General features: G+C 34.9%; 2 protein-coding genes across 2 annotated transcripts in view; both read right to left on the reverse strand.

Annotated features, from left to right (window-relative positions):
• Positions 1-20,483, reverse strand: part of LOC129002885 (protein unc-13 homolog B-like) — a 108,399-nt gene extending 87,916 nt beyond the window's left edge. Inside the window, exons 1-2 of the mRNA XM_054430996.1 lie at positions 16,612-20,483; positions 132-172 (exon numbers count right to left, since the gene is read on the reverse strand). Coding sequence (XP_054286971.1) covers positions 132-172; positions 16,612-20,385 — 3,815 coding nt within the window. The 5' untranslated portion in view covers positions 20,386-20,483. The remainder of the gene's footprint in view (positions 1-131; positions 173-16,611) is intronic.
• LOC129003288 (uncharacterized) overlaps positions 20,402-20,502 on the reverse strand; it is a 144,275-nt gene continuing 144,174 nt past the window's right edge. The window contains exon 4 of the mRNA XM_054431578.1: positions 20,402-20,449. Within this exon, the coding sequence (XP_054287553.1) occupies positions 20,402-20,449 (48 nt within the window). The remainder of the gene's footprint in view (positions 20,450-20,502) is intronic.

Raw genomic sequence — 20,502 nt, forward strand, 5'->3', positions numbered from 1 at the left:
GCTGCAATCTACTTAGAAGTTAACCTTGCTTTTAAGTTAATATTTATCGCAACACCACACTTTGTGCTTTGTATAATTAGGTAGTATGTGTATTGATAATGTTAACAATATATTTAAAAAATAGAACTCACCCATTCGTGCGTCCGCCACTGTCAGTCCCAGCACCACCATTCTGAAAAAAAAACACATTTTATAAATCTTGAAAAATTGAAAAATATACATTTGCATGACATTTACACATCAATGTAACTATAGAAAAAAAGACCAATGCTACCAAAGTCCCCGTTGAAAGATTAGTTAAGTGAGGTTCCATTATAATTAAATTATAAAGCATATAACATATCGCCAAACGTAGCTTCTGCGCAATTGGCTTCACGAGATGAAGAATAGATTTTGAACGCGTGGACGGCTGATAAATGTACTGCATTTTGCGGTGGTTCCACTTATAAAACCGTGTCTGTTTTATTTTAGGTGGTAAAATGCACATGTAGGGTTAGGACCAAAACATTAGAAGCTACGTCATGGTTCCTTGTCTTATTCAGAGATATTTCCGGTACATTCCAGTACATCAAATAGATTTTGACCCAGTAAAATATTATATTTACGTATTGGATTATCATTGGTATCTTTACCTCGCGCTTGTAGTTGAGCGTAGGTTCTCGTGTGTGGATCTATGTGTGTGTACGGGGGTGACTAAAGACGAGGGTTGTTTGTAGAGGGATTAAATTCCCCGATAATCCTTAGCCAGGGCGCAAAGGAAGCCGTACTGTGCAACTATTAGGCTTTGTAAAACTATGGAGGCCCGGCAGTCGACTTGACGCCACCGAAACAATGAAGAAGTGATAATATCATGACACTTATTGTGGTTAGTATATTGTATTTATTTACAGCAGATATTTTAATTTTTGTACTTTAATACTTAACTTTAATACTTTTCGTTGAAATGGCGACCATACAAAGTAGGTATGCCTGGTATTTCATAGCCAAGTATGAATGGAGATGAGTGTAGGATGAATGGCGCGATCTTGTAGTCTTAGTGACTAAGGCCGACATATTCCTTAGACTCAGCTGTTAATTAATATCCCGTACAGCTAATGGCAACTAAGGGACCTACAGTTTATATTGGAATCCAAACCACATTTTGCCTTGGTATTAACGAATTGGTCTCAGAATAGTATTGCGGATAGTCGTAGTACTCACTAGTGCGGAAGTTAATCCACACCAGCATAGACTAAGTAGCATCGCGTCCACAGTGCATGCATAAAAATATCCACAATTCGTGACCTCCTAGTAGTTGGATTACAGGATGACGCCACCGTCCCAGTCATTATATAAGGGAACGGCCAATTTGTAGGTTAAATGATACCAAACATCCAATGGAAAACGATAAATGTTTGTTCGTTTCACCAAATAAATAAAATTATGATCCCTCCCTCTACAGGAAACAAACTCCTTAAGATATCCTCGTTGCAGCAAACCTGTAAACTTACAAAATTTGCAATTTATTTCTTGAGGTTCATAAGATTCACCCCTCATCAAATTCTCAACCCTTAGTTTTACCATGAAGAATACGAAATTATATACTTTAACTATCCCTTCTAATTTTTTTACTACCCAACCACTATTTAGTTATATTTTAAGCCTAGGTCTGCTATATCTACACTGCGGAGCCTTTTGAATTAAAAAAAAAAATATTTTAGAAAATTTATCATAAAAATAAGTTTGTTTGGTTTACTACGACTATAACAAAATGTTTAGTCATACAGCCAACAAAATGTTGAACCAATTCACCAGGTTAGCTTGAAAACAAACCAATTCATTATCGGACCTAACATTAATGCCTTTTATGTCAATACGGGTTATAAAATATGAAAAGTGACGTCGAGGTCGACATGCGGCATTGTAATGAGAACAAAGGTGGAGTTATCGACAGTAATGCCGTGTGATATTAATGCCGTACATCAAGTGAACGACATTGACAATGTCACCAGTCCCCATAACGACGACAGTTTGTTCTTCCGCCATCGCCGTTTGTGAAGAATTGTTATTTTGTGGTGGGAACTAAAGTATATTCTCTATGTATATAATATAGATAAAAATGGAGTGGATGGCATCTATTAAAAAAAATAAGGTTACTGAACAAATGTAGCTATTTGTGAATCGATAGCTCATTGGTTAACGTCTTGGTCTACGGTATTAGAGTCACGGGTTCAATGTATCGCGAAATCTACTAGCATATGAGTGGTTCGTATCATTTTCCTCAATACACATTTGTAATACATTCATACGAAATATCTTTGAGGTAGATACTGACAAGACCCCCTTTTCCATCACTTTTATATTAAAACACTAGTGAAGGGAAGGTTAAAGTAGGACCATGGTTACTAAATCGCTTTTACAAAACTAAAGGGGTTTCACAATGAATTAATTGCACTGGTTATAGTTTTATTGTTAGAATATATTGTAACTAATTGAGTAAAGAATAATTAATATATACGTTTAATATATACGTCTGATGCAGAGTAACTGCATTTTTCAAACTTACGGTTCTATTTCAGTATATGTGAGTAATAATTGGAAATTAAGTGATCGAAACTTACATAAAAAATGGCTAATGTCACCAGACACTTAATACAAGATATAAATTCGCGAAGATAACGTTATTGTATAAGTATATAATAATATTATTTTATAATGATCATACTTGGCCTAGGTATATTATCCTCACTAAAGTTAATATTCACAGGTTAACATTCATTGAAAGCATCATTAATCCCCAAGTTGGCCATAAAGCTCGGTGACCTGCCGCGTCGTTGGCGCAACTTTAATGATTTATGGTGAAAACAGCCATGATTGTGGTCATAACTGGACACGGGTTACGGCTTGAATTTACAACTACTTGTATTGTGCTTTACGCTCTGTGCAGAGCTAAAGTTGTATATTCTGAGTAATTGTGTTATTTGGTATCATGGTTATTTAATAATGATGGTCAAGAATGCAAATTAAAGTGTTCAGCATTAGATTGCACACAGTCAAGTTAATTATTACAAGGGAGATAGCAGTTATGGTATTTTAATTTCTTTTGCCACGATACCTCATTATATAAGATTATAATTCATACATAAGTATATTATTATTATTTTTTTAAGGACATTTGCGTTTTTTTTATCATACCTTACGCGAATGGAGCTATGCGGCCCAAACGAGATGATTTATTTTATCAATTAATTGTTGCTTTACTCAAGTATAGAAAATATACGATTGAAGTAAACCCATAGATAGGAGTAGAAAGGAGTGTCTACTCCTTTTATCTATGTTAAAACTGAGATTAATGAAATTACATTTAAAAAAATGAATTTTTACTTTGGTGAATTCAACATTTAGGTTTATTAGAATTAAAAAAAAACTCTTTAACTTCTATAATAGTCTTGCAATAATAGTTTTTTTAGTACTAGTGTTTTTTAGTGCTTTTTACGGATAAATAACCTAACTTTAAACGATATAGCTGTTCACAGTCAGATAATAGCATGGTGTAATATACTTTAAAACATCCATTGAACAGTATAACGATACGAAAACTTATGGGAATTAGTAAACAACAACAAATGAAAATACAATATCGAAATGCAATTCAAATTTAATAACGACAAACATAATGAATTAATGTAGGCACATTTTCGTCATTGTTAAAAACAAATTCACAAGACAATGATGAATTAAACCTAGAATGAGGAAAACAGGAGTAATTTGTTCATCATGTTTAGAGCCGCATAGAAGTTCAGGTGAAGGATGATCGAGATAAAACATAAAATAACGCTTCTTGCTTATTTCCACAATCTTCTCACCAAGCGCTTTTTACTGCCTACTTCGTGAGATAAAATTCAGCAATAAAAGAAACAAACGTTATTATCTGCTATCAGTTCTACCACTAATCTCATTTAGTTTTATTGTCTCTCGTGTTAATTGGTTTAAAGGGCTTTCAAGCATTAGGATTTCGAATTTCTCAGTGTCATTTTAATTTCCCATTAATTTGTATGTTGTAAATAACAGTTTTGAAAAATGGCTTTTGCACAATTCACTTTACAAAACAACTGGATAAAGTACTCTAAATTAACTTTTTAAACATGTCAACTAAAAGGCCAATTAATTGTAAAACAATTGCATTATTGCATTATCAACCGTGATTGAATGAAGAACTAAAGAGGTAAATATACCATTTTTGCAGTAGCAGCGTAGTCTTATTATTCTATATGGTAAAAAAGAAAATTTCATTTGTTCTAGAATATATATGGTGTAAACTTCAGAATCCGTAGTAAATAATATGGTTGCTATTAGTTTATGTTATTTTTCAAGATTCAAAATACTTAAACTAAATACAACGACAAAATAGTAAGGTGTTGCTTGCACCCTAGTATGTTTCCCAAATTATAAAGCGCACATATATATTAACTCTAACATCGTAAAAAAACATTTAATTCACACCAGCGCACGGAAGCTAACCCCTATATAAAACACACATTAAAACATCACATTTTACAATAGGTATTTAATTTGGAAAGAGCAAGAAGAACTGTAATCTAGCTGTACAAAATCTAAAACCAGGATTTACAGCAGTTCATGTAGATGCCATTTGATTGCGCTGATGTCTACAAATTTCTCTCGTATTTTAGGACAGGTTTTATGATTTGTGCTTTATGGTTACAATATTCGAGATGAACTGTTTTACACGGCTGACCTGAATAACTAGGAACAATATTAAACACCAAACCACCCTCTTGAACCTAGAGGACAAACCTTAACATTGTCTTGAGCTGATTCATTCAGATGAATATAAGGGGTACGTTTAATATATGCAATTCGCGATAAGTCTACTCGCAGTATCCAAAGTCAATGGGCCAGGTCGCCATGGTGCACATCTACCCTGGTATTAGGTGAGACTTATACACGAGTTACGAGGCATGCACCTCATCCCACAAAAGTAACAACGTGAGAGTTTATTGCCTCGTAAATTTCACCTCACTTGTTGTCCTGGTCAATAACACCTATAACTTAGAGTACCCAAAACGCTCAACCTAAATACGAGGTGTTAAACTGTATAAATGGAAGAAATAAGACAATATATATGACATACGTCATAGCCTCAGAATATTAACAAACAAATATTATACACGAAACTTTGAACGACAAATTGTTTTAAGAACCGTATAAAAATGTGTTCAAACCCATAAGAAAATATTGCTCCTTGCTTACTGAGTTAGAAATCTTTTTGACTGTTTTATTCAAACTAAATTAAATATACATATTATACATTTAAGTGTATTCAAGATATGGGTTTTTTTGTGGATATTTTTTTTAAGGGCCCCGTTCGGACGTCGATATTTAAACGCCAAATATAGTGCATTATGGCAACATTTTAAACTAATAAATTTCTTCTCCAATTAATCATTTTAACGATAACTTTTTCAACCAACTTTAAGAACTTAAATCGTAATAATTATGACTTACAGATACATTAAAGATATAATCATAAAATAATGTTAATTGGAGATAAAAGGTAGTATGCTGAATGAGATGATACGATGATAAGTCCACAAAAATAGCATCTGTATTCATAGGTCCTCCACTGAGAGATAAGTTTGTGAAGCTTTCTGCGGTGAAGTAGTATTCCAGAAAATGGTTTTATGGCCCCTCTTATAACGATTTTCTTTCACTTCAAATCTATAACGTCCTTAGTTTTATTGTATTTTGATCGAAAGAAAGTATCATTTCTCGATTTACTGACGAAGTTTAAATTTTATCGATGGTTCATTTCAACTCACAACCAACGCTTCTCAATGAAGTACGAATGAATGATTGCAAACAAATTGATGACTTTGAAATAATTTTGTACCTTAAATTTATAACTAAAACCCCTAACATATATTTTCATAGTAAAGAAAACTATTAAGAACATACAAAAATCAGCAAAACATTTTTTACTTATTGATTTTGTACACTGTGTATAGAGATATTTAAAGGATCGATTGATCACTCACTCGCTCAAAAGATTAATTTTTAAACGCAGATTTTCTCTAAGGTGCAAAATTTAATTGAACTTACCACTATAATGCATTTGCATTGATTGAAAATGTGTTATAGTTTGTTCAATGCGTTAGTTTATTTTAGTGAAGAAACCTTTTAATTTAGTATTGTAGAAGCTTTGACTATGATTTAACTTCAGTATCCAATAGTGAATATAATTTAATACTACTACCTTTATTATATTAAAATAACTTATGTTTATTAAGGACCTGAAACAACTCAAAAGTTACTCTACACGTATGCAGATTTTGAGAATCTTATACCTTAATTAACATATGAGGTAAATATTAAGTTATACGTTAATACTTAATGCAGAACTTTGTATAAGCCAAAGCCAATTTGATTATATTACGAAAACATTAGACTGTAATAATTGTTAGACAACAATAATGTGCATTATCACAAAATCTAGTAGTTTAACCTTTTTGTCAAGTCTTGTTTACTTTTTACGATGAAATATTAGCTGAGGTATGATAAAGATGCATGTATAGGTTACGGAAAACAAGAAAATTAGCCATGTTACTCATTCCAATGACAAGTAACAGTGACAAATAGCTGTTTCAGTACTCAATAATTGCTCCATCCATCTGTCACCGTTGACAATAGCTCCAACATTTCTAAACGAAGTTCCACTTGAATTATCTTTGAACTGAAAAACTCAAATTGAAAACTAAAGGAGTTGATGATTGTATAATATTTTATAATTTAAATGATTAAAGTTTTGCATTCATGTTGATATAAGACACATTCCATATTTCATCATATCTAATGACGATAATAAAGAAGATAAATTTAATATGAGGTGAGTCATTTAAAACCATGATTAAATATTTATTTATATTATATCCTCATTAAACTTTACATCAACAGATGTCTAGTCCGGTTAATTTATACTCTTTCAGTTCCACAAAAAGTGTAAATGTTAGTCACGTTACAATTATCTTTGTGAACCTTCTATCAGAGACTTCAATATAATGCAAACTTAGTCTACCCCCATTATTACCAACTAAACGTGGGCTTTACTTAATTAAAATCGAAATGAATGCAAATTAGTTGGTTTGTCCTGGAGGGTAGGAGAGTACTTAAGACATATTTAAAGAATAACAAAATCGAAATCCTAAAAGACCGGCCTCTAGTTGATGTAAGGAATTTCTATAATAATATAATACGCTACAAGGCCAGTAAGTAGGAGTTTACGGTTAGAGCAAGTTAGTCTCTTTTGCGGGATTTCATACGAGTTCTTTAAATACCTTCCCGGTGAGTAGCATTAAGGTGAGTAGCATTCGATGCTTTTCGCTAAATCCGCAGCGACAAATATACAGGGGAAGTTCAACAAAACTTATACATACGATGACAACACCGTGCAATATACAGTAGACTGTTGCAATATACACAAAAGTTGAACACAATTGTCAACTGTTTTTAAACACAACGTTTTCAACTCTTTCTATTTTTATTTTGAAAGCGCAATGTGAACTAATGTCAATGTTTACCTTTAAGCTTTCTTCGTTAAGAACCTACTGAAGATTTTATTGTGCGTCTTTGTAAAACTGAACATTTGAGTACTTCTTAAAACTTACTGAACTTAACAGATGTACTGAGCCATTTTTGTATTCTTGTCTATCAAACAAAGACTTACATAACTTTAGGTCTATTTACCTTAAGCTGCATTCTGTCTATTGTAGTGCAAAGCTATTTAGGAATTAGACATAATCGCATTTTTATTGGCTGTCTTTATTTTTTGTTCTAAAGTACATGTACCACTTCTGTGGATTTGTTTGATTTTGGTAGTTACGTCCTCTTCTTAGGAGTCTCGATGAAAACAGGTTTATAGGAACGCGTCTAAAAAAGAAGTAAACATTAATTTAACTTTGATTATCTATTGGTCGACATAAGGCTATATTATAAACAATTTAGTCTATGGGGCAAATAAAAATGTGTTGATTAACATTATAAATTTATGGCAATACATTAAGAATAGTCTTGAAGGCATAACATTTTTCGATATCAGAGTTATATTCGGCAATTCTGCAGCTCCTAAACATGACCAAAGTAACCAACCGCGTGTGAAGAAGAGATGTAATATCAGCATCAAGTCGTTTACTAATCGCTTCTAAACGCTTTGTAACAGTCGTTCCTCTTAAATGACAACTTTCAACAAGAGGAAGCGTTTTGAGATAACAACTTTGAAACGTTGTTTTGAAATTAACTCTATATTTTATAAGGAAATACTACCTGGGATTAGCGCCATGGCGCGGTGTAGTTTATTTTGACTGTAAAGCAATGTCAAGTAACCTCACGTTTTATTTATAGCTAATTTTGGCATTTATTATTACATTTTCAGTGGAATTTCAATTTATTATGAAGGACATTTTAACCTGGTAATCCGCAACACATTTATTTATTTTACAGTTGATGGTAAAATCAATCGTTTATAATAGCAATAATAGCCAGGTCTTGCATAAACATTATTTGATGGCAGTTTGTAAAAAAAAGAAAAAAACATAGCTGATTGAAAATAATTGTAAAATTCTAACATAAAGTAAATGTAATATTACTAATGTTAACTTTATGTTTTTTGGGTCAAAAATGGGAAAAACCTATTTTTACCCCATAAAACCCCCCGTAAACCCCCGTTCCCATGGTCCGATCATGCTGGATCGCGAACTCGTTCAAATAAACGTAGGTTTACACGTTTTTACCAAATTTCATCAAAATCGGATCATTTTTGCTCGAGTTATCGTGCTAACGGACACACATATATATATATATATAAATATATATATATATATATATATATATATATATATGAATTTGAACGGATGGTGTTTTTGGCCTCTAGGGACCTCAAAACGAAAAAAAAATCGGTCCTGCGTCCAGGTCTTACCATGAGCACTACAGTAATAGCTTATTCCCTATATGGGAAATTCGCTATAAATAGTTTTATTTCGATGTTTTGATGAATTACACACTTTTGCCATGACACACTCCTAAGGAAACCTGTCAAAAGAGCTTTGTTGGTGCAGATTTTGACTACAGACGATTCGGAAGCCAGATACAAACTAAATGTATAAACCATGTAGTAATCAACATTATAGCTAACAGATAATAATTGTAAAACCGTGATCAAAGATAGCAAAACATGTTCAATCTGTATAGTAGTTGTTAGTTTCAAACAGTGTGATAGGTTTAGAGACCCCACAACCCTGAAGACTCCGTTGAGAGGCTTCTCCCGTTTACACGTTTGACTGAAGCTAGTTTACTTAGCTTCATAACTACGTACCAGCTCAAGGTTAAGCTAATCTTATGATTATCACATTTCTCCCTTTTGAATATCATCGTCCTCATATTTATTTATACAAACAATAAAATAAACTTATCTAGAAAGACAGCAACTCAATTCCCATACGTACTTTAACCCAAATATGAATCGAAGGTGCGTATGGGATGAATGAGACAACTTGTGTAGCTTTAATATTGACTAAGGCATATTTGTGAGGTGCCTACTTAGCCTTTATCATTGACTAAAAGTCAAATAATCAAAGGGTACAGTATTTTCATCTTTAAAAAATGCTACTGCTTCATAAGGAACAAAGCGATTTTAATAAATACGTGCCAACGGTAGCTAATGAATTATGAACTTTAGTATAGTTTAAGGATTTAATTAGTTATTCAGATATTAGCTGCTTTTTAGCGATTAATTCATTTCGTCAACTATGCGGTCATTTGAAAAGTCAATAAAAATATTTACCTAAAAAAATTAACTCTGTATACATTGATTTCTAGTTTAAAGTTACCCAGTCAAAATTGTGTATATTGGATACACGATTTCCAAATGAACATTTAGCGATAGTGTTAACTTGTTTGAACAAAAGATGGCTTCGCTCTATCCTATAGGCAAATATGATCAGGGGCGTGAAAACATATTTGTTTGATTCGCAACGCTGGGCTTAATATCTGAATATTGGAAAATACCGGCAAGCCACCGATTGTAAGTTTTTCAATGATAGAAATTGTACACTATACAGTGATCCCTGACCTAGATCTTTAAATTGATTGAACGTATTGACCAAAAGCTTTATCAACCTTATGGATCAGCTGAGGATGGCTTCGAGGTTAACTCTAGTCTGGTTTATGTAACTGTTTCGTAAATCAATATTAAAACTATTTGGTCAAAATATTTCTACTGTATTTGAAGTTTTTTAGCATTATTACTAATGGGTAGAGCACAGCCTTTAAAATCCACCCCAAAACAAGAGAGAAACATTTAGTACGCTCAAGCTTCAACAATGGAATGAGAAGTCCACTTGTACTATTCAAAGTTAAAGGTATTGATGTGACTGTAATGCCTAGGGTATTTATCAACATGAAACTATGCTGAAAGATCTGTTTCGTTCTTAATTGCAACAACGTATTATACAAATATTATATTAACAACGTGTTGGAAGGTAAATAAACCAAAACCCCAGTAGGTTTAACAGTGAAAGTTAATTAGGCAACCGCATACCAACAATCGCAATCGCAATAAACTGTAAAATGTTTAACTTTTCATTATTATCAGGGTTAAATACGATTAGGAACTAGTATATTTCATCACAAGAGTAGAAATTGATTCGTTAAATATTTGAGACCATGTTTAAAGTGCGAGATCAAGCACTTTAAATATAGTCAAGAATATGTTATGAATGACCCCCTTGCACTCGTGTTCTGGACTTTACTTTTCATTACACTTCAAAGAATAATTATTTTTTAAATTAAAAGGGGACATTGGAATATAGTTTTATTACATTTAGTAACATTTCTAAACTATTTTAATTTTTTATACTAGACCACCTGTTATAAAATTTAAATTTAGATTGATTGCACAGTTTTGGTTATTGAAATTTTAAAATAGTGGATGAAATAATAGCAAATGTAAAAATACCAAAAAAGATGGTTAAATTTTTTTGCGTAGTAGAAAAAAATAATGATGAGTTTTTTCAGGTTATAAATATAAAGAAAATGATTTCATAGGAGAGCAGAAAAAACTATTTAATCATTAAACTAATTAATCTAAACTTGTGTATAGATCCCGGCAAAGACTAATGAAGTTTACTGCAGTAATTAAGTTAAATTATAAAGTTTTTACTTTGGTGCATATTAATAATGTACATTCAGTACATTAGAATAATCTAAGTGATAAATATCCTGATATCTTACAATAGCACTTATTCTATGCCTTAGGCTCCCATTATAGAATTGACTGCGGCTGGATATGGCATTACCTATGTAATAACATCGTACAATACCAAGGTCTAGATATCTCAAACTCCTTGCCAGACTGCAAAGATGGTCAAGCTTGATAATAAATGTATTAATTCCCTTCCCGCTCTAATAACCATTATTGACATTCATTTGGACATAAAGAAATACTGTACTGTTTAAATGGAAATAGATTTGGATGATACATAATACTGTATTTGATTCTTAAATTAACCGTTGTTTGCTGAAACTAATCAGAGTTGATATATCCTATGGAGTTTAAGACCCTATGGCTTGTTAATTTAGTATCTTTGGATTTAAATAATATTTCACAAAAGATAGTGCTATTTTGAAAGTGATTCATAGCAATCAACGATTGGGTTTTGATTGCACTAGGAATAGTGTCACTGTACGGGATAAAAAGCCGCAGACGAAAAGCTTTCAGCGTCGCAATCATTGACTTGGTGTTTTGGAAATACGCAAACACTGCTAATATCGATGTTGTCTAGACTAAACTTTGATAGCGACTACAATTTACAATTGACCTATGACAACAAGACCAAAAGTGCCCGCTTATACATACAAGTACAACATTCGGGCCTATACATGCCCTAATACGTGAGGGAAACTGGTGCTCAATTTGTTTTGCCACACCCTGTATTTATGTTTACGCTTTGTTTTAATGCGAATTGGAGTAAACAAACCTCATATAAATCACTCTTTTTAAGTTTGTTGCAAGTGTTTAATTCCTTAAGATTTAGCGAAGCTCTTATTAAAAATACATAGTATATAAATAAACTAAATCACATGTTTAATATGTATACAATTTTGTGTTTTGAAAACACAACAATACATATTGAGTAATGTAAATTTTAATTAAAACTATTAACTTGGAAATGTTGCATTTAACATTTGTTGGTTAAAGTGTTCGGGATTAATAAAAGGTTTCAGAGAGTATTATTACAAAATCTATCATTACTAAAAATACCGGTCCGAAACATAAACTATAACATACCATGAACCTAGTAAAAACTAAGGTCAAAATTACCTACTGTTGACCCTAAAACTGTACTATCTATATGCAAGTATGTTCAATCGATGATATTAAAAAACACAAAGATATTCAGATTTGTTATTTTGCAACTGTTTGAATCTTACTGAAATAACACGATTGAGTTCCGTATACAAAGGTATATTGAATGACCCTGTAACTAAACCTCATTTGCATTATAAAGTTACTATGATCAGTATCCTGAATTTAAAATTAATTTTAGCTTACTCAGGTTGATTGAACTTTTGTACCCGATAAAAAAATAATATTCTGAATTTGAAATAGTTGAACCCTTTATTGATGTGATGCAAAGTTTTATGCAACACAAGAGGAGTAGGGACTTTAATTCCCGAGGGTAGAAAAGAATTGAAGTTGAGGTAAAACAGACAAAACAAAGTCATCGGTCTCCACCATTGGTGCCAACGTCCTGGGACGAGAAGCTATTTGTTGAATCGTTTCCATAATTCTTCCACACTCAATCTATGTGACCTACAAAATATTTTCTTCTACTTGCTGAGTTTAAATGAAATCTAAAAACTTGGTTGCAGTTTCTTTGTGTGTTTTAGGCCATTAGACTTTTTGTGTTTTTTGTAAGTTGCTCCCAATCCTGTCGAATTTTTATAGCACAATTTTGTTTTGTTTTAGAGGTTAGAGGTCTCTTCACCTTGCATTTACTTGTCCACATGGGTGAGCCGGTACAATAGCAGGGTGAACTGTACTGATAATCAGTAGTGACAGGTACCAGGATACGAACCCACGACATCGCTGCCTTGGATCCGGAGTCCCTGGTGCCGCCGACTAGGACACCGACTCATCAACCCACCATTTAACTCATGCCACAATTGACAAAAAATATTCGGGTCTGGAATTGACCCAGCTTCTAATCAAACCAGCAGCCACCAGGCTTAAAGGTCATCCGATATGGTGTAATGTTACTCGGCTACCCAATAAAATAAGTTTTTCTTTCGAAATTAACTAAAACTAAAATAACCCAATGTATTAACCTTATCTCTGTTGTGCGACAATACCCTATACGTTTACCTTTACAAAGTATTTAGGCTTACAGTACATTTCATGTTTATGTAAATTATGGTAGTGAAATTCTTAGAGCTGTTTTCCTAAATTACTGCTGTTTTTTCATCAAATGGTAACAACTCTGAGCTGACTATCTGGATTATCTAACTTCAATCGGTTTAATACTTCAAGTCAGCAACTCACATCACATCTAGCTGTGTTTCTGACTCTGACTAGCTGTTTCTTAGCCAGAGCTTTATTAAAAGACCCATAATCCAGGACAGCTGGGTCCAGTTTCCAATTCATCACAAAAGACTGGATCCATCACAAAAGTATATTTCATCACTAGTATTCAAGGCTTAAAGTGGCTCTTTTTCTGAAAAGACATTTTTGCCCGTGTGATGAACTATATTTTTCATTATATTTAATGATTAATTAATTAACAGACTAAGCTATGAAATGGAAAATATTTTTCTATAGAACACCTCTCAAAACAACTTCTGGCTTTTTTCAATTCTGCTAATGTAAATAAGCAGTTTATTAGCAAATGAGCCAATAACTTCGTCTATTACGATTGTGTTACTGTACATTATCCCATCGATCAATGCGATTGCAGCAATCGATTTTTACAACTGTAACATCAGCAGACTCCCTAGAGAGAGAGTAAAAATGCTACTTATTTAGACCCGTAACGCATGTATAAAACCCGCTGTTTTTACTTTTAAAACCCAAACTTTTACCGAACTTCTCTATAGGAAAGTAGGTATCACCGTGATATACTTTTTCATTTTTAAATTCCTAGTGGCCAAAATACATTTCGTTCAAAATCTTTATATTTGTAGCCTATATACATGTGTCCGTAAACTCGTGATAGCATGAGAAATTTGAGTCCAATTTTGATGAAATTTGGCTTGAAGATGTAGGGCAGGATAATCTTAAATGGTTAGAAAAACAGCATGATCGGACCATGGGAATGGGGTTTTATGGGGTAAAAATGAAATGTTCTCATTTTTGACGTCCAAAAAATGCAATTTCTCGATTTTTCAAGCTCAGTTATTTGATTTCCGAGGAGAGAACCAAAGTATCATGTTGCTATAGTAGTGCCATCACGTATGGTGATAGTCAAGAAGTTATCAAATTAGGTTAACGCGTAGAATAAATTAATATTAAATCCATAGAAATCCACAGCTTCTTTCATGTTATTTACTTCACTTTCATCGCATTTCAACCAGAGGTGACGAAAAACAAAATCTTCAGTTGTGACACGAGGGCGGTTTATTAGGACACACATAAACTGTTGAAAGCGGCAAATACCGACTGCTGATATCGAAATTCAATACTTGAGCGAAACTCTTCGTCGGCGCTTTCAAGCGGTTCTACGATTTTATTAATTTTACTCGACACTCGTCGCAGCATTGAACAGATTTGAACTTTATTGTAACAAATTTCTGATGCTTTATTTCAGGATGGGAATAATACTGACAATTTTATTTATCAATCAAATGGAGCCTAATTATTAGAGCATGACTAATTGTTGTGTTGGTGGAGTAATACATTTCCCAAAAAATAAAACCATAAAATAACCCATTTTTTGTACAGTTCATTACACGAACCGAATGTGTATTTTCGACCATCGTTAATTTAAAAGCACACTTGTTTAGAAAAGTGATGAAATATACTATTGTTTTATGTTCCTTGTGCGAAAAATTCCTCTTATAGTAGTCGTAAAATGTCATGCTTTAAGCACTCGCGTTGTCGGATGAAATACGATATACAGGGTGATTGATATAAGTGTGCCAGCCGTTTTATTCGAAAACCATAAGAGATATCAAAAAAAGTTAAATGGTAAGTGCCTTGGACTTTTTATTAAAAACATTTTAGTAAAGACGAAACAAATATTTTAGCACCCATTTTTCCAATATGGCCGCCAACTTTGATTTTTCTTATGGAACACCCTGTATTTTATGATGTATTCTGGTAGAAAATGTAATTTTAAGACGATTGTATTCTTGTGATTTTTTTCATAAACCTAACCGTTTCAAAGATAATAATGGTTTAAGTTGTGAAATTTTGAATGGTTTTCAAATAATATGCTTGCTTACGCCTTTATCGAAACTCTTTCTCATGCAGAAATTTCAAAACTTTAACCATTATTATCTTTGAAACGGTTAGGTTTATGAAAAAAATCACAAGAATAAAATCGTCTTAAAATTACATTTTCTACCAGAATACATCATAAAATACAGGGTGTTCCATAAGAAAAATTTAAGTTGGTGGCCATATTGGAAAAATGGTGGCTAAAATAATTTTTTTGACTTGACTACAATTTTCTAAATAAAAAATCCAAGGCACTTACCGTTTAAATTTTTTTGATATCTCTTATAGTTTTCGAATAAAACGGCTGGCACACTTATATCAATCACCCTGTATACACATATTTACCTATGAGAACATAAATTCAATATCACAAATGCAGCAGTAAGGCTATTAAAATGAAACATCCTCACACCAATCCTTTAAGGTAACATTGTATCGAGTGGGAAATTAGTTAGAAACAGGTTATAATATACTAAAATGTAATTACGTATTATGCTTACCATTAGAGTACACATTCCAGAATCTAATTTGGATAAAAGGGAGGAGATAGCAGTGTATATTTTAGGCGCTGGGTTGTTTGCTTAAGTGTTTGCTTCGACCAATGTCAGTTTATTTGTTGTTTGTTTTACATGGCAAACGTTGTTAAGCTCGCTCAAAGGGGATTTTTGCGACATGTTTCAGCGAAATGCATACAATTTTTGGGGATTTATATTTGTACTAATCACTAATTTATTTTTGTAAAATATCTAGAACCAAACATTTTTAAAAATATTTCCTGCCATTGTGCATTTAGAGGTTTATTCTTATAATCTGTTTGTTAAAAATAATGTACTTCAATCTTTCCCATTTGGATATGTTATTTTTTATTTTTCCATATATATTCTAACGACTTTTAGTTTGTTTATTATAGTGGTCAAAGCTAATGATAACATTATTCTCCAAATCCACTGAAAAGCCACTTTTTACGGTTATATATTAAAATATAAATATTGCCAAAGTAGGCCTACACGATATATCTGTGATCGGGGATACATATGATGCACTGCTTAAATATCTAAGTTTGTTGTATTTAAAATATAGTACGGTTTGAAAAATAATAAAAACAGCATTACATTCAGTTTTCTTACCGTTGTAGGAGTGGAAGTAGTTTCTGATTGTGCAGCTTCTTGTTGACTCTTCAGCTCGGCTTTCCGCTCCTTCAGAGCCTTGAGCAGTTTCCACTTGCTACCCATGGGGCCGTCCTTCCCCGGAGGTTCGTCCTTTGCCGACACCGCGGGGTCTCCCTCTGACTTGAACCTCGGCAACGACGGCGTCCCCGGTCTATCGGAACTCACATCACTCGCTGCCACACTCACCGAGCCCTCCCTCACTGTCGCCGTCTCCTCTGTGTCCCATCCCTCGGGTATGCTGACAGACATCTCACTCGGCCCTACACTCAGCGACCCCTCCCTACTACCCGACCCTGACCCTCGCTGCTCACTTTGTCGGACAGCGCTGCTGCTGGAACACCTCCTCATCATCTCCAACTCAGCAGCAACTGCTTTGGCTTCATCTACTTCCAATTCCTCTGCACTGTGCTGAGGACTGTCCGGTCCACTAGTTTCTCCAGAAGACCCGCCATGTGTTTCTTCGTATTTGTCATCGTCGCCGATAGACTTTGGCCTGTCTCGAACTCGTTCCTCTTTCATTCGTTCATTTCTCAGACGTTCGTCTCTTTGAAGCTCATCAAGTTCACTTCTGTGAAACTCCTCTTCGCTGTACCGGTCGTCGTAACCGTAAGCATTTTTGTGGCCATAATCGTCTCGTATGCTTTCATTGAATTTCCGTCTTTCTTTATCTCTGAAACTGCCTCTCCTATCGTCGACCGTTTCCCTTCTGAATTCCTTTTCGTTAAACTCTTGGCTCAGCCTCCTCGGTTCCATAGCTATTCTCTCGTAGCTTTCTCTCCGTGTTTCTCTGTCGTATCTGTCTCCAGGCCTATCATCTATTCGTTCATAGCTACTTCTCCTTACAGCCTCGATACTTCCCCTCCTGCCATCTTTCGAACCTCTACGACTTCCTGGGATGTCCTCATCGTTTTGTCTTACTTTTGATCGCAGCTCCTGCAAAACAGAAGACATTCGTTCTCTCACGTCGTCCTCGGGTTCGTAATCCTCCTGAAGATGTTGAAGTTCAGCTTCCAGTTTAGACTGGCGCTCGAGTTCTTCTAGTTTTCTTAATTCGTAACAGTACCATTCATCCTCGCTGTCTATACTATCTTCGGTACTCTGCCTTCTTGAGGAGACACGAGATGTGCTTCTCCAGGAGTGCGTACTTCTGTTGTCATCGTCAGTATCACCTGAGCCTCTACCACCCCAGGGGATTTCGAGACTAGCTTGATGTCTCGGTGGAGGATAAGGACGACCGTGTCGGTTTATATTAGTACTGGCGTCATTTAAATATTGCTCTTCGCTATTCAATTGAGCCTGCTTATTATTCTCTTCAGAACTAATCCGTTCAAATATTTCATTTCTTCTAAGTTCTTCCTCTTCTTCGTCAGTCGTTATTACAGTAAATATTTCGTCACGGGTTTTTGGTGGAGGAGGCTCTTCCGTCACCGGCGTTTCTTCTAATTGAGTCGAAGACTGCCTCCGCCTATACCTACCTAAAGCTCTAGACACAGCAAACTCTCGCGACGCACTGCCTAACGTAACAGGAGGGAGTGACATTTCGTCCCCATTTTGGTCTCCGTTGTCATTTTGTGACTGAGGTTTTTTAACGTCTCCTACTGTAGGAAACAAAGAAGATGCCCCAAAAGGATCTTCAAAGAGGTCTATTGTATTTGACGGCTTGTCGTCTCTCTCAGGTATATAATCTCGCGCATCAAGCCTTTGATCTACCCCCCTTTGGTCGTTATTTTGGAATTCAATTTGGTGTTCTTGTATAGAGCCTGACCTCTGATAGACTCTTTGCTCTTGTCTTTGATCCACAAACTGTTGATCTGGTCTATGTTCCATTCTTTGCTCTAATACTCTATGATCTCCTACGATGTCATGTCTTGCTTCAGGCTTATATCTTTCATCAGCTTCCACTGTTGATGTTTCAGAATAATCAGGCTGACATTGAGAGGATTGGTATGCATTGTTGGCATTCGCATTTAAATTTGACACTTGACTTTCATTCGACCTTTTTGTAAATAAGGAATTATCGTGGGCGTCAGAAAATACACTGTCCGGTTCACTGTCCTCACTGACACCACTATGGCGACTACTCCATTCTGTCTCAGAATGTTCTGGATCCGACATACTTTGCTGTAAACGTGTTTTATTCTTTGCTTTTTGTAAAAACCCTGACATTGTGGAAACTAACTGATTCTTCTTCTTTTTACGACTTGAAGGTGGCTGTTTGCTGCGGAGTGATTGCGTAAATTGTTTAGTTGGCTCCTTTGTTAATGCTAAATCTTCTCTGCGTACTCCAGTCGGTAACGAATATGAACGGTGGCGCTTTGATAAGTGTAGTTCTGGCAGCCAGTTACTTACTGAGCTCATAGCAGATTTTAATCCTCCTTTTTTAGACTTTTTACTTTTTTCTTCTTGAGGCTCTTTAAGGTCTGACGCTATACTTATATACCCTGACTGTGACACTATGACGCTACTTGGATCATAATACCCCATATCACTAGGTTGGTTAATCACGTCTGTTGCTCCTTTGCTCCTGATGTCCATATCACTGTATGCCATATCTCTTCTAAAATGTGGACGAGGAGTTCCATAATATCGTGGATCATATGCTCGCGGATCATACGCATCGACACTCGTAGCCGAACGGATCGTACTTGAAGTTTGGTCTCGGACCATACGAGGTTGCTGTTCAGGAATCCACGCATTATAATCAGGTCTTACTTGATGTCCGTCGTAATTTGCATTGGTTGGGTAATATGTTAAGGCATCTGTTATATTTCCGGTGGGAAACATAGTTCTATACATAGCGGTTCTGTACTCCTCCATGTTTGAAACTCCACCTCCTGACGGAACGGAGCCAGTCGAGTATCCTCGAGTCAAAATTCTCTTGGCAGGTATCGTGGAGGTTATTGGATACGAGCTTATTGACTGGGTTCGATGTTCGTGGCTGGTTCTGTAACTTGAGGAGGAAGAACTGCTGTATTGATCTTGTGACGCATGAGGACCGATAAGATCGGGGTAGCTTGAAACCGTTGTTGTGGGTAAGTAATTAGCGGCCCCACTGGTATAAACTGAAGTAAAGTCTTGTCTATGGCTTCCAGCAACAGAATATATGGCCGGTTGGTCGTTGTAATAATAGTATTCATTTTGTACGGATGAGTTATCGTAATCGTATCTGCAACGTCTTTTTGATGCGGACGACGGTTGTTCGGGAGCGGGTGGTGGTACGAAATTTGAGTTATCAGAATGATTTGATAAAACATCTCCTGGCAATGTTGTAGGTGTTCTAACGGTTGTAAAGGCTGACGTTCTTAAGCCTCCAGGCAGCAAATGGTTATAATTGTTATTTCTATCGTCCCCATAACTGTAGTCAGAAACATCAACATACGTGGTAGGCACCGAGACAGAACATGTTGAGTATGAAGGTGGGTTGATTGGATGCTGTTGGGAGATTCTCCCAATATGTGCGAGATTCTCGGATGCATATGAAATGGGCGTTTTTGAATTCAAACCGTCAGGAGACTTCTCCAAACTCGACCACCCACTCATTGAAGATAGACCAGAATCAGACTTAGCTGTAACAATATGCGTCGATGAAGACTTAACAATTGCATGTTTTGGCGACGATCTAGGAGATTTTGGAGAATGGGGAGTTCTTGGACTTCTCCTACCTTGAACTTCTACTGAAGATCCAGAAGCACCCTGAGAATTAAACATACTGATCGGACTTTTTCTTAACATTCCATCAATATGTTCACTAGGCGTTAAGTAAATACTTGAATCTTTTGGAGCTGGCGGAGGAGGACTACAGGAGTTTTGTTTTAAAGAATCTTCTAAATCCTCTTCGTCTCTAAGAGG

The sequence above is a fragment of the Macrosteles quadrilineatus genome, unplaced genomic scaffold, assembly GCF_028750875.1.
Source record: "Macrosteles quadrilineatus isolate MER2022 unplaced genomic scaffold, UCM_ALF_1.0 Scaffold_9__3_contigs__length_116548681, whole genome shotgun sequence".
NCBI classification, from domain to species: Eukaryota; Metazoa; Arthropoda; class Insecta; order Hemiptera; family Cicadellidae; genus Macrosteles; species Macrosteles quadrilineatus.